The 15,280-nt window shown below is 50.0% G+C and overlaps 1 protein-coding gene across 1 annotated transcript; it reads left to right on the forward strand.

The window, feature by feature from the left end:
- Positions 1-6,416: 6,416 nt before the first annotated feature.
- On the forward strand, positions 6,417-11,754 carry LOC128271380 (protein Gawky-like). The gene is made up of 7 exons (XM_053008872.1): positions 6,417-9,074; positions 9,153-9,539; positions 9,619-10,304; positions 10,371-10,515; positions 10,589-11,125; positions 11,194-11,533; positions 11,615-11,754. The coding sequence occupies exons 1-7, from the start codon at positions 6,543-6,545 to the stop codon at positions 11,752-11,754; spliced, it is 4,767 nt and encodes a 1,588-aa protein (XP_052864832.1). The 5' UTR covers positions 6,417-6,542.
- Positions 11,755-15,280: the final 3,526 nt, after the last annotated feature.

Here is a 15,280-nt window from a genome sequence, read left to right on the forward strand (position 1 = left end):
CGGGAAAGGGTTTCTTCTTATTCTGCTGCAATCACCGGTTAGCGGTCTTGGCCTCCAGCCGAGACAACGTTAATCTCTGTTGCTTTCTGTAACGGTGTGTTTTTACCCATGGCCTGCTGCTGGACAAGCGTTACCGACTGCTCTATCAACGGCGGCCAAAGAGTTTACGGGATAAATTCCGGGATACCATTCCGGGATAAATTACCCCCGTTAAGTCGGTGGAGCAAGTTGCATTCCTAATGTTTTACGTGCCACCAACATCGCTGCTTCTGACGCCAATGGTTGACACAACACATATCCACCGTTCGCCACCCCACCACACGCTACGGTGGGGAATGCTAATAAAGCAGGCTGTCGCGCCCAAGTGTTTGGAGGCATCGAAAAACGTTTTTTGCCAACCACCCGTGTATGGTCGATATGTAATGGGTTGCAGTTCCAGAGAATACGTTTTTTTTCCAGCCCTCCAGTAGGTGAATGGCTGGTTCCACACGACGAGCGTGGCGCTTGGCGGCACACAGGGCTACTCTGTTTCTTTTCTCACACATGGCTTGTTGGTACACTATGCCTCGGTTCCGGTTGGCTAGTCTCGGCTATTGTAGGCTTGGAAATGTGTATGGTTTGCAAGACTGCAAGACCGACCTGTTTGTGTCGGTTCGCGTTGTGGGGGTCGGGTGGACGCGACGGCGAGTAGAGACGGTCAAGACGCTAACGTTTTGTGTGTGTCTACGGTTGGTGGTTTGCAGCAATTTGCAAATAGATGCTTCCATACGTTTAGTTTCGTTCAAGAAAAGTTGATCAGGGCATCGCGAGTATTCGGCAGAAAATAATGCACATCGTTACTCGAATTGTTTAGCAGCCATTTCAAATAACACGTTTCGCTACTCGTGTGGGTTGTGTGGGGGGTTTTTGGATGTCGATTTATCACTAGCCCCCAAACTCGTTCCAGTAAACACGCGAAACTGTACGACCAAAACCAAGAGCCGTTGCTTATGTAACGGTCACAAGCGCCATTGTTGGTCCTTTGCAAAAATGCAAGACACAGAAAGGTCGCAAGCAGCGCTTTGATCGACGGGCAGCAGCAGCAACGGTTTGTTCGAGCGAATCACGCTCTTGTTGGCCTCATTCGAACGGGGTGTGTATGTGTGTGTGTGCATGATGGACTGCTGTGGTTCGCTTGCAGGAGAGCGTAAACGCCAAGAAGCCCCCCCGGACGATTCTGAAGCGGTGTGCGAGCGCGGAGCAATAGAAAGGAGTGGCTTAACGCGCGGTGTATAAAGCTTTCGTCCTGTTTTGTTGTAATCCCTACCCTTATCACCAACCAATACCTCAGCAAATCTTTCGTAAAATTAGATTAAAATAGAGGCAACCATTTAGCCGTTATTTGTATCGATTTCTGCAGAGTGTTTTGATGGAACAACAACAGCAGCATGGTCCACTGATCAGCTTTCGAAAATGATTTCGAAATGCCGTTGAGTTCCAACATAAGTTTTCTACGCTTAATACTGCCAAAACTTCAAAACGGCAAATGGGATTACACTTGCTTTAAAAAAACCGTGCACAGCAACCAATTTTTTACATATTTTCATGCGCACAACGATGGCGATGGCGCCTGTCGTTTCACCGCCATTCAAATTCCATTCCATTCGCGGTTGGCGATCAAGCTCTGCTGCGGCAAGCTCTGGGCCCAATGTGTAACCTTGCACACTCCCGTGTACGGGTGTATGTGTGTTCCACACTACGAAAAGGACGTACTGGGGCCGCTCTTGTGTGTGCGTGCACTGTGCATCGTGACCGAGGCTTTACGTAATAGTTTATTGAACCGTTTGTTTTTATTGCGCTTTGGCTTTGTTTACGGTACACACCGGCACACGCGGCGGCGGCGGCGGTGGGTTGAGCTGCATTAGTGTGGCGCAGCGGGCGGGAGGTACGATGATCTGCGTGTCGAATGGCAACCGTAAAAAACACCGCCACCACAATGGAGTTATGGATTTGTACGTTTCTGATGGTTTTTTTCTTTTTCGGTCCAGCATAGATTCGCGAACGTTCAACAACCACAACACCGCTGCTGCTGCTGCACACAATGTTGTTGATTACCCGCCCCCCCCGGGGTGCATTGTTGTACAGGCCAATAACTTCTTGAAAATTTAAATATTTAAGCTGTTAGCTTAAATTGTTGAAAGGAACTGCACATAACTTTTTGGGGCGGTATTGTATTAGCTAAATACGGCCCCCAGGAATGATCCTTTCACAAGACCGCACGTGTTCAACAATTCGAAACACGTTATAAATTGGGGTACGGACGGTTCAAACATTTACCTCCTCGTCCAGATTCTTGCTTTTCTAAGCTCTGGGAGTCGGCTTGCTTACACAAGCAACTCGTGCCCAATCTATGCTTTCCATCGTTCAACGACCCTGGCACGCAAAGAAACAACGTTCTTCGCCACCACCGCCCGCTTGTGTCGCTCCCCCCCCAATGCTTTGGCGTATGCTGCGGTGGGGTGGACCGCGCGGTGTGGCCCTTCTGCTTCAGGAGAAACATTGCGAAATTCATTCATGCGATGTTGAGCTTTTTCTTTCTGCGCGCCTAGCTACGTGTGTGTTTAGCTGTGTGGCTGGGCTGGAAAGTCCAGTCCAAGGCAGTCTCTTTGGAGAGAAAGGGAAACAGAGAGAGGGAGAGATAAAGACAGAGAGAGAGAGAGATTTATGGACTTGTATTCTCAGTCCCACAAATAGTTGTATGTGGCTGCTGAACATCTGGGGTCTAGGGCTACTCTGTATGTGGTGCTTAGATGAATTGTAAACGTGCAGAACAGACACTGCTACTCGAAGTTGCTGTCATGCCAAAATGATCGCCCAGACTGGTGTTGAGATGAAGAGAGCTAGATCGTTGTCCTGCGCAACTGGTGCTGCCACAAAAAATGGTTGGTTGATTGATCACCGAATTTTTTAACTGTCCACTGTGTATTTCGGAGGAGTTTTCTTCCAGACCCTGATAGCTGTCGATAAATTTAAGCAGTGAACGGACGATAGTTGTTTGTGAAGCACTAATTTTATCAAATAGTACTACGTGTATCTCGCAATGTGTAAGGTAAACCAACAGTTTACAGAAAAAGCCCTGCTCAAAATGAAGCTGGTTCCCATCGGTGTGTGACAGAGGGCTGAGAGGGGGAACCGCGAGTTCTGTGCTCTGCTTTTGTGAATGCACGGTAACCGCGATCCGGGAATAACGGTACGTAGACTCCGGCCCGGCGCGGCCTCCGCGTCGTTTTTGGGCTCGTAAGAACCGTTTCAGCTGCCACGCGGCGGACTGGTAATAATTTCGGTTCGCGGAGTACGGAATGGAATGTAATCTGCGCATAATTGGTGTGTTCTGTTCGTCCGCTTGTGACTTGCGAAGCGGCGATGAAGCAATAACCGCGCGGACGTGCGGCGGTTTCGGTGGGAATATGTTCCTAATGTACGAGATGATCTCACGATGATTGGCGCACGGATGCCGAAGAAAAGCTCTCGTTCAAACTCTGCGCCACTTTTTTTTTTATTTCATGAACTAGGTTCATGATTTTTTTGTTTCATCTAGTAGCTATGCCACCATCTTCGGTTGTCAGCCGGCCATTCAAGTCTTTTATTTCGAGCTATGCTCCGTTATGCCCTGCTAGAAGATGGAAGTGGGTCGTGGAACTTTTCTGGGCAGAAGTCATTCAGCTTGTTCGTGTTCGTTCCTATAGCGAACACACGGAGTTGTGCATTGTGTATAGTGTGTGTGCGTGAGATTCTAAACTCTGAAATATCTGTTACGTTAATAAGTTTTCTCTTTTCTTTTGTTCTTTTTCAGTTGCTGATCAATAGTTGACGAAAAAAATAAAACCACTCCACCGAAAACCGAGAAACCGGAACGGAAAGGCTTCGAAGACTTTTTAGTAGATGTAGTCGGATGAAATCCGTGGGCCCATAGCGCGCTGTGAAGTGTGCGGTATTCAAGCAATCAAACCCGCGCACAGGCGACACCATTGCCATCGGACCGATCATCATTTGATATAATAAAAATCTGTGATATTTCCCACTCTGCTGGAAACTCTCTGGGTTGGGAAACTCTGCTTCGGAGTGTCTCTCGGGGGGATACAACTCCGTCCTAAGAGGTAACACACGCTAACACAATGCTCCTTACAGGGGCACACGAGCAAACTTCCCCATGATCGTTCTATTGTTTTGTCGTTCTGTTCCAGGCTAAAGGTGCTTCATCTCCCTGCCAACAATTTAACTTTAGGTACGATTTAAGGGTAGCCACTACACACACGTACACAAACACACGCACACGAGATCACCGGTTCTGATTGTGTGATATGTCAAAGGTGCGATCAGCACCCAGTCGGCCCACAGCGCACACAAAACGAAGAAAGATCAGACGAACGCAACGAAACGTACACGTGGCCATCCCGTCTCTTGTCTCTCGGCTGGGAGGAAGGAAGGAGTACAGCAAAGGAGTTGTTTGATACACGCAGAGCTCCACCAGTGCGCTGTGCACAACAGTGATCATCTTTCGTTCGTACCTGCTATGCTGCTGTCAGCCAGCAGACCGTCGGTCGCCGTCTGTAACTGGCAATAGGAAACCCGCGGCTTACGGGCCGGCGAAAACTTTTACTGTAACACCAAAGCTGATAATAACCACAGAACGTTGTGCACGCGTCTAAGAGAGCCGGGTAGAAAGGGCAACAGCTGTTAATGTCGTGAACGCGGAACACGGTGAAACACAATCTCTCGCGAGTGATTGCATATCGGGTTCCGTGTCAGTCACATGGTGTACTAGATTCTGAACCTGAATCCCGTAACAACAATCATTGCTAGTTAATTGCACTACAATAGTGGAGTGGAGTGGACAGAATCATCTGGTCGGACGTTTGGATCCATGCCAGAAAGACAAGCTGGACAAGAGACAGAAGCATTGGACCTAGAGGGCGGCCCTGGCGGGGTATGACTCTGGGGAGTTAATCGATGAAATATTGCGTGAGGGTGCAACTGTAAAGTGATCGCCACCCATTGACCGACGAGACGTGTAAACACAGGAGAAAACGACAAAAAATCAGCTTTAAATCAGAACGGCCGTGCTTCACGTGTACGGCGCCTACTCCATCTCTTCTAAATGATATCATGTGTTTTACTACTCTGTGGACCGACATCTGATACCTGTGCGTGTTGGTACTCCGTCACGGTGGGAAAACCGGAACGTTTTAAAGTGATCGTTTAGAGTGAGCCGAGTCTCTCAAAAGTTCAGGCTACAGTTGCAATTAGTTTTAACAATAATCGAGGTGCCACGCTGCGCACACAGTTGTGGTCAAGTGGATGTGGAATCAATAAAATTAAAAGTAGCCAGTTGATGGTGTCCCCCCTCGTTCCACGTAACGTAGTGACGGTCAAAGAAAAGGCTTCTGTATAAGACAATGCAATGAAGTGATAAGCCCATCATTAAACTTATTGGTGTGTTATTGGGAACCGATAGTGCTCCGGTCTACTGAGGAGTGCGTCGAACGCACCGGAATCATTCTGCAATAGAAACAGTATTCTACGCTACTAAGGCGCGGCTAAAAGCAAAACGAGACTGTAGTATCTTACGGGTTTCTGCCATTGCAAAACATCACCACTGCAAGGAAAGCTAAGGCAAAACGATGGTCCACGGTACACTATTGAGTGGAATATAGTAGTCAACACCAGTAACCAGGCTCTTCCGGAAACTGTGCGTTATTCATCGAGATGGTTTTGATACGCATGTAACCGTTGTAAGGGAGAGGCACCAGGCGCCATTACGTTGCAACGATATCAACAGGCGCAATCGTGGAACCTACTCACAACACCGAACAAGTCAAAGTCTGAGCCAAGAGTTTTTTCTGTTTTGCAAATCAACGCCTAAAAAGAAAAGGCTCACCACTGTGTCGTGACGGTTGTCTTGCTCGCAGTGTTTAGCACCCGGCCATTGAGGACACTAATCGGTGAACGGACCTAGTACACCTGTGTGAAGGCGTCCAGCGTTGCCGAAACCAAGAATCTGCAAACACAACTGGGTCCTGTTGGCACAGTGAGATGTGATTATTCTGATTACCTGACTAAACGTTAACGTTAGGGTTAATTTTAAAGTTTGTACGACAAGTCGTTTGGGCGACGGAGTTCGTGCTGAATTACCGCAAGCATTCAAACAAAGTAGTACCGAAGCTAAGGAACATCGCAACTGGTACCATCGGATTCGGCGGTAGTCTACAGTGATGGAGCAAATCAACCAAGAAGGAATGGTACGACCAACGGTGCTGACCATGCGACCGTCAAACGGTTACGGCCGATTCGCTGATCTTTTACGACTAACTGAGCGGCAGCAAATGCTGGAGAGACAAACTTGGGCCACCGGAGGTCATCGCATTTTCACCGGCCGTCTCTGTGGTGGCGGAGAGAGTTCACTTAACGGAGGAGGTGCCTGGGGTTCACCGCCGGGCGCTTCAAATGCCGGTCAAATTGCCGCTGCTGCGGCTGGTGTTTCCGGCTGGAACACATCGAATCCCATGTCTGTGAGCTCACAGCAACATCAGCAGCAACAACAGCAACAGCAGCAACAGCAACAGCAACAAGTTTGGGGAAGTGGCCAAACCAGTATGCCACCACCGGGACCACCGGGACCACCGGGAAACGGGCCCAGGTCGCAGGACATGGGTAAGGTTTCGCTATCACAGTCCGGCGGAGGAGCGATGATAGTCGGATCAACTGGTGGTGGAGGTGCTGGACAGTCCGGTGGTACTGGTGCTGGTGGTGGAGGAGGCTGGAATCAGGTTGTCAATACCGGTAAACCATCTTCTGCCATGGGATTACAACAACCACAACAAGCCGGCCAACAACAGCAGCAGCAGAGCACCAATCCGATCACTGGCCCTACCAATCCGTCGGTCGGGGCACCGCAACAAGGAAACCAACCCTCATCGGCCGGCGTTGGAAGTGCCGGTGTTGGTGTTGGACCGCCGAACGCTGGCGGTGGTGCTGTTGCCGCCGGCGGTGCAGTCGGAGGAGGGAGTGCACTGGGGGCCACAACCTCCTCGGCGAAGCTCGAGCACCTAAACTCCATGCGGGAGGCGCTCTTCGCCCAGGACGGGTGGGGTTGTCAGCATGTCAACCAGGACACGCAGTGGGACGTGCCAGCGTCACCGGAACCGAACACCAAGCCCGATCCCACCCTGAAGGCCACGGTCAACAACGGGACCGAGCTGTGGGAAACGAATCTGCGCAACGGAGGCCAACCCCCGGTTCCGATACCATCGCAGAAGACACCGTGGGGACCGCAGAGCCATCACGGTGGCACCTGGGGCGTCGACGATGAGGCAAACGCGGAAGCGAGCAACGTCTGGACGGGAGCACCCGGGGCTGGTGGTGGATCGGGCCTCACCGGTGCCGGACCGCCACCGGTCGGAGGCTCCAACCCACTGGTTGGTGGCCAACCAGCGGGTGGATGGCAACAGGGTGGTGGCCCGTCGGTAACCGGAGGTAGTGCCACCGGTCCCGTGGGTGGCGGTGGCATGTGGCCTCCGAGTGGCATCGCCGGGGGAGGGATGGCTCCACCGAAGAAGGATAACGACTGGGGAAGCGCTAGCGGTGGCTCCGGAATCGGGGCCGGAGTCGGCGTTGGTGGATGGGGACCAGGAGGTGACCAGCGTATCGGCGGTGTGCTGGGTGGAGCGGCAGGTGGTGCCGGTGGTCCCAACGTTCCGCCGCACCTGGCTTCCCAGCTTGACGGACTGTCGAACGTGGACATTCGCAGCATGCGTCCACCGGGAGTGATGGAGCCGGGACGCGAGTTTCGTGGTGATCCGCGCGGCATTTCTGGTCGGCTCAGCGGATCGTCCGGTATGCTGGAACACTACCCGCTCGGAAAGATGCCTCCGCCGGCCGTGATGTCGTCGGCAGGCGGTGCGACAACGGCCAACAGCGGAAATCAGTGGCAACTGGGCGGTGGTGGCACTGGCGGAGGAGGCACCGTTGGCGGGGCGGGTGTCGGTGTTGGACCACCGAACGTTCCGTCCGCGAAAGGGATCTCCGGGTGGGACGATAACTCCCCGCCAGCCGTACGGCGTAATCCTGCCCTTGACGATGGCACCTCGATGTGGAGCGGTGGGCCCGGGGGCGCTCGGACAACCGGCGGGACCGCCGATCCGATGATACGCAATGGGCGCGGTGGACCACTCGGTGGCCTAAACTCTGGCCCAATCGTCGGTGGAGGCGGACCGCGAATGGTCGGCAGCGGCGGCGGCGGCGGCAGTTCTGTCGGTAATCCACTAAAATCGGACACCATGTGGAGCGGAAGTCACGGTGGCCCCGGTGGAGTAGTGCCCGGGAGTGGTGGTCCAACGGCACGCAACGGTTCCTGGGATGATCCGGGTATGGGTGGCGGCGGAGCCAGCAACTGGGATGACCCGAAAAGCGGACCCGGTGGACCGCTCGGTGGAAGCTCCTGGATGGACGGGGCACCCGGAGCAGGTGGTCCCGTTGGGTTGCCGTCGTGGAACAGCAACAAGAAACCGCTTGGAGGTGCACTGTGGGGTGCCGATGCAGGGAGCGCCGGCAACGATCTGATGGGCAACGACTGGTCCGGTGTCGGTACCGGGCTTGGTGGTGTCGGAGGCGGTGGTAAGGGTCCCGGCAAGGGACCGCACGGCGGAGGAGGCATCGGCAGTGGTCCGCTGGAGATCATCCGGAGCAGCAAACAGTATCGCATTCTGTGCGACATGGGCTTCAAGAAGGAGGACGTCGAGTTTGCGCTGCGTGCCGCAAACATGAACCTGGAGGAAGCGGTGGAAATGCTGCAAAGGAACGGGGCCAATCCGAACCTGCTCGGCAGTGCCGGTGGTATCGGCGATTGGCGGCGCGATGACCACTCGCTCGGTGGTGGCGTTGGCGGTGTGGCCGGCGGTGGCACTCCTGGTAATGGGAACGTTGGCGGTATGTTTGAGCCGCCCTTCCCGGGAAGCCGCTATCTTGGTGGTGGCACCGGTGGTGGCAACAGTGGCACCGCCGGAAACGCCGGTGGTCCTTCGCTTCACTTCCAACAGGTACGGCAGGCGTGCTAACAACCGTAGTCGATGAGCGCGGGCTGTCATTGCTTTTCCCTTTTTCCCTTTCGCAAGCAGGGCAACCAAAACGGAATGCCCGGAGGTGGCTCCGGCGGTGGCATGGGAGGCGGTGGTCAGTCAAACCTCTCCGGCCTGCACGGACTGTCGTCGAAGTCGCTGGGCAACTACCTGAATCAAGCACCGCCGCAAATGGGGGCTAGTGGAGCCGGTTGCGGCCCGGGAAACATGGCACCGTTCAATCAGGGAATTGGAAACGGAAACAACGGCATTGGAGGGGGTGCCGGTGGGGGGCAAAGTTCCGTGCAACCAACCAGCCAACTGCGCTCGCTCGTGCAGCAAATTCAGGGCGCTGTGCAGACGGGGTATCTAAACCCACAAATTCTCAACCAACCGTTGGCGCCGCAAACCTTTCTGCTGCTGAATCAGCTCTTGAACAGTATCAAGGTGGGTTTGGATTCCTGACGGAATGTCCCCCCCCGCACAACGAATCTCAATTTTATTTTTTCTGTCTATCAAACTACAGCAACTACAGGTGACGCAGAACAATCTGCAGCGCAGCGGAGGTGCTGGCAGCAACAATCAGATTGCTATGATTGCCAAAATCAAGCAACAAATTGCCAGTTTGCAAAATCAAATCGCCACCCAGCAGACGTTGTACGTGAAGCAGCAGCAACAACAACAGCAGCAGCAACAACAACAAGTACAACAGCAGCAGCAGCATCCTCAGCAGCAACAGCACCAGCAACACCAACATCCACATCCCCATCATCATCAACATCATCAGCAGCAGCAGCATCATTCCGGAGGGGGCAACTCGTCGTCCCACCTTGGTGGTGGCGGTAGTGGCGTCGGTGGAGGCCATCTCGGAGGCAATTTCCACCGTGACCAGAACGATCTTGCTGCGCTGCAAAATAGTCTGTCGGACATCGCCCTCGGTAGCAAGGAGCACAATGTACCGTACCACCCGGGCGCACCCGTCATTAGTGGCAGCGGCGGGGCTGGAGGCAGTGGTGGTGGCGGCGGTTCCACCAGTCAGCAGTCGCGTCTGAACCAATGGAAGCTGCCAGCGATGGAGAAGGACAACAGTGGTAACAACCACGATATGACCGATTTCTCCCGTGCTCCCGGAACGACCGCAAAGGCAACGCTCGGTGGCAATAATGGTGGAACCGGTGGGATGGCCGGTCTAGGTGGATTGCAGAACGATGGGTAAGGCAGTGTGTTTCGATACAATGGGGTGGACGGATGTAATGGGAACCATTCTGCATTCCGCAGCACGTGGTCATCGGGACGCGGTGGGATGGCCGACTCCGCCGGTGGCTGGCCAGACAACTCAACGACCGATAAGGATGCGTGGCCCTCCAATCAGGACTCGTTCACCGATCTGGTGCCCGAGTTTGAACCGGGCAAACCGTGGAAAGTAAGCGATGGTTGGGCCCGGGGGGTCGTTGAGTCGTTGACTAAAACGCCATCTTGTATATCGCGATTCACAGGGAACTCAGATGAAGATCGAAGAAGATCCTACCATAACGCCCGGCTCGATTGCACGGAGCCCGATAGCAACGATTTCGGTAGGTTCGGCCAAGGACTCGGAGTTGTTCGCAAGCAGCAACAAACCGTCCCCGACCGATACGATCAGTCTGTCCTCGTCGACCTGGAGTTTCAGTGCAAGCACGAGCAACAGCAGCAACAACAACAATAACAACATCTACACGTCCGGAACGGGAACATCGAGCATCGGCAAACTGGGTAGTGCGGGCAAGAGCACCTGGTCGGACAGTGGCATGATGACAGCGGCGGGCACGGCCGATGTGTGGGGTGCCGGTTCCGGAGTTGGAACAACCAAAACACCTCGCGGTCCGCCGCCTGGTTTATCTAGTGGAAAGCCGCAAACGGCCACCGCCGGTGGTGCCGGAAGCAACGGTTGGATGCAGCGCCCCAACCATGGTCCGAGTGGAAATTGGTCTTCCGGTGGCTCAACCGGCGGTTGGTACTCGACTTGGTTGCTTCTTAAAAATCTTACTGCCCAGGTACGTCTAACTGCGTTGGTTGGTGTTGTGTGGCAGGCTTAGCTAACGTGATCCTCGTCTTTGTGCAGATTGATGGGTCGACACTGCGCACACTTTGTATGCAGCACGGACCGTTGCAAAACTTCCATCTCTACCTGAACCATGGCGTGGCTCTGTGCAAGTATATGACGCGAGAGGAAGCGAGCAAAGCCCAACTGGCACTGAACAGCTGCGTGTTGGGCAATACAACCATTTGTGCCGAGTCTCCGACCGAGAGCGAAGTGCAGACCATTCTGCAGCATCTGGGGCTCCCGGGGCAGAATGGTGTGGCCACGGCTGGAGTTGGTGGTGGCGCGGGCAATAATGCAGGCAACTCGGCCATTTCGCAAGCATGGCGCTCGGGCGCACCGAACGCCAATCGAAGCACGGGTAAGCGATAGCATGGCAAGGTGTTGCTTTTTTCTACTAGCGCTCGTTTTCTATGCACTTTCTGTTTTGTCCGCTCTACAGATACCTGGGGCTCATCGTGGCCGTCGTCCGGTGGCGGCAGTAATCTGTGGACCCCGCTGGACGGCCCAGCCGAACGCGGTACACCGTCGAACCTTAATTCATTCCTTCCGGAAAATCTGCTTGGCAGTGAGCTAAACTAAAGTACCCGGTAAGGTCAAAGGTGCGCACGGTAAGTTCTGCATTCAACACTCAACCAAACTATCGATACTTATAAAGTACGCTGCTGAACGGGAAAGATCTGATCTATGTGAGTTATGTGAATGGGGTAGGGAGTTACGGGTTATTGAACAGGACATTTTCGATAGATCCGTCCTCGGTAGGGCGCAATTGAAGGCCGCGGGAATACATGTTACTTGATGTTAGAGTGCAGACGCTGCATATAGGATAAGGTGGCCGTAAAACTCTATCAAAATTTGTCGTAAAACTCAGTGCATGAAAACAGCTTTGCCCAGCACAGAGAGCTCATGATGAAATTGTTTCTCAAATAGTTTTCTGTCTAAAACGTGTCATACTATAACGGCTTGTTCGTGGCACGGTTCCATGGTTCCATGGCTAACACATTGCTTCCGCGCGATTCCCAATAGTACAAACAGTGGTTTATTGTTTATGTTTTATTTATCATAGCTCAGAAAAGTCATGGCTTCCAAAAAACAGGGCTATAAATGTTTCAAGCACGACAAACCAAAACCGGACAGTTCATAGACAACAACATGGACAGAAATAGGTGCCAACTCCAAGCGTAAATGGACACATTCCTTATGCAAAAACATAAGGTATCAAACGCTTCTTGTTAGCAACGTAACGTCTGAATCGTTCGGCATTATATGTTCGCTAGAGAAGAATTGTTTTTAAAAAACGTACCCAATCCCGCTTTATTCATTCGTAGACTAGTATTTATTTGTTTCTGTTTTATGGTTTGTTTTCACCACTGTGTGCAAAGTCTGCCATGTGATGTTTAGTTGTTTGTTCTTCTTGTAGTACAATTTTTTTCCCTTGAAAAGAGAAAATTTTCTACATACTCATTTTGGGTTGCATTGTTTAACGCCTTTGTTACAGTTTTGTATTACATATTATATGCATTTATTTACTTTAAAATTGAACAGAAAACAGCTACTTGGTAGGCTACTGGACAGCCACTGGATTCGCGCAAATCGTAATTCGCGTTTGCACAAGAAGCAAACGAACGAAGATGTCGTTTTTCCGATGTTACATTTTTTATACAAGACACAGTGAACGAATGTTGTGACCGACATGCCGTGTCACCGAAGTTTTTGATCTCAAAAATTAACAAACAATTCACAAACAAACCGTACATTGTGGATAGATGGGTAACATTTAATTGAAGTTCTTTAACTAAATGAAGGGTGCTTACAATAAAGTTTAATACAAGTCATGGGAAGAAAAGAAGATTTCGTCAAACTGGACTGAATTTGTTTGATTCCACTCAAACATTCAAACATAGGACAAGGTCCTGAACAAAAACAAAACAGGTGGTTCACTCGGGTTCAATTAGGAAAAGCACGAGATATTCGTTTCAACACTGACTCGGAAATCGGCTTCGTTTAGTGCGATTTGCATTTGTCAGAGAAAAAAAAGCAGAACGGATGTTTTTAACTTAGCCAAACAACATGCAATGACACATGAACGAAATAATGTCGACAATGCTGTTGGTTTGGGTGTTACATCTCATCGTATATCAGCAGTAGCAGTGTCCGCTGTGCATTAAAGTGGACAAGATGGTTGTGATTTTCAAGACCAAGCCAATCGGAAATATTCCTCGTTTTACAGCATTAAGTGGTACCCCAACCTAGCTCGCTAATGTTCGTAGTTCTACCTTGGATTTGTGTTGAGCATATCAGATAGATCATCTTAGTTTTGGGAGTCTATTTTTCACTACAGAATCGCTTCCTGTTATTTTTGCATTACCATATCTAAGTGACTGGTTTGTTTAGAATTACCATCATAGTTTATATTTGAAGGTACAATATAAATGGAATACATTTACATTTATGTGCGAAAACGTATGGAATACAATGGCAAGATACACTATAGGCATACTACTGCGCAAATGCAAATACTTACACAAATTAAGTAAAGAGCTCCTGTGGTTTGGAAAGAAAAGCAGTGTTAGTAATTGCTCTAATGTACTATGAAACGCATCTAATCTAAAGCAATATTTCTTAGATCAAAGCCGTCTGCAGCGCGCGGTCACTGACAGGAGGAAACGAATCAGAGGAATCATATGTTATAAGATAACGTCTAGAGTTCAATGTAATCCTAAATGTTCTGCCCGTAATGAATATCTGTGTCTCTGGGTTTTTGGTGGTAGTGATGGAAGGAACAGTAGCCGTAATAATTTTATATACAATCACATGAATGTTTATGACTTTATGAACAAGCGTCCTGTTTACTCTTTAAGTTCGGTGTTACCGAAGAGATATGAAGCATATTATTGGCCAAATATGTGATACAAATAATGCTTGGTTATTAACCAGACACTTAATAAGCCTTCGATACAAAAATATAAAAAAGACAAAAAAAGTGATTGACAATGTTGAAGTGCAATGGGACAAAGCATGTCATAGAGTGGAGCTATGTAGTATCTTTGTCACTATTTATTGGAAAATTGTACCATCAATTCCTGTAAATGACTGCATGTGTCCTTCGTTTTTAACCTCTGGCGTAAGTTATGTTACACGGTTGGTTTTGAAGTCGTTTTCAAGTTATATTTTCTCGTCTCAGGTGCTCAATTAAAAGATTCACAGGGGAAGCATCGTAGGCCAAGTGAGAGCCACAATGATGCCGAGAGTACTGTGTGTATATGTAAGGTAACATTTTTAAGTACGCCCCTCAAGTAGCACCACCTTGGTCGGAATCGACACGAACGTCATTGTTGCCGCGAAGGCACGGGAGAAGAATAAGGGAAAAGGGCAATCTAAAAATGTGATTAAAACACACAAACAGCAGCAATTCTATGACGGTCGACCGGTTTGGGTGTATCGTCTCGCGGGAAAAAGATTGACCAACGCGTATCCGAACGCAAGGTTTGTTTTTTCACGATATTTCTCAAGTCTACGCTGCAAAGCGAACCTAAGGTGAACGCATAAGTGCGAATCATATACGAATTGTGTGTACAAACTTTTTAGAAAATAAACAAACTTGCAAAACAACAATGTATAACAACAATATGATATTGGTGATAAGATAAGTTAAAGTAAATGGAATTAAAAGTGAGTAACACAAAGCATAACGGGAGGAATATATTTTATCCAAAAGGCGTGGTGAATCATTTGGGCCACCTTGTAGAAGTGAGGGCACTGTCACTATGTAAAATGATATCAAAAAGTGTACATGCGAAAGTGAAACGTTAGCAGAGATTTATTTAGTCATATAAGTAAAAAAAACACAGTGAAATAATCGTAAGACAGAACACGCAAACACCTATATTTTAGGTAACTAAGTAAGAGGGAAACTATTTATATTAATACGGAGAAATGTGGGAATAACTTCACAGAAACACACAAAGACACATATAATGGCACAAAACATTTACTAGAACTAAATGAAGAATTTACTACATCTGCTAAACGGTAATAAAGAACATGTATGAATGTGAGTGTGCGAATTTTTAAGATTTATTAAACTAGAGCAAGAATAGACGAAAAC

Source organism: Anopheles cruzii, chromosome 3 (genome assembly GCF_943734635.1).
Source record: "Anopheles cruzii chromosome 3, idAnoCruzAS_RS32_06, whole genome shotgun sequence".
In the NCBI taxonomy this organism is placed as follows: Eukaryota; Metazoa; Arthropoda; class Insecta; order Diptera; family Culicidae; genus Anopheles; species Anopheles cruzii.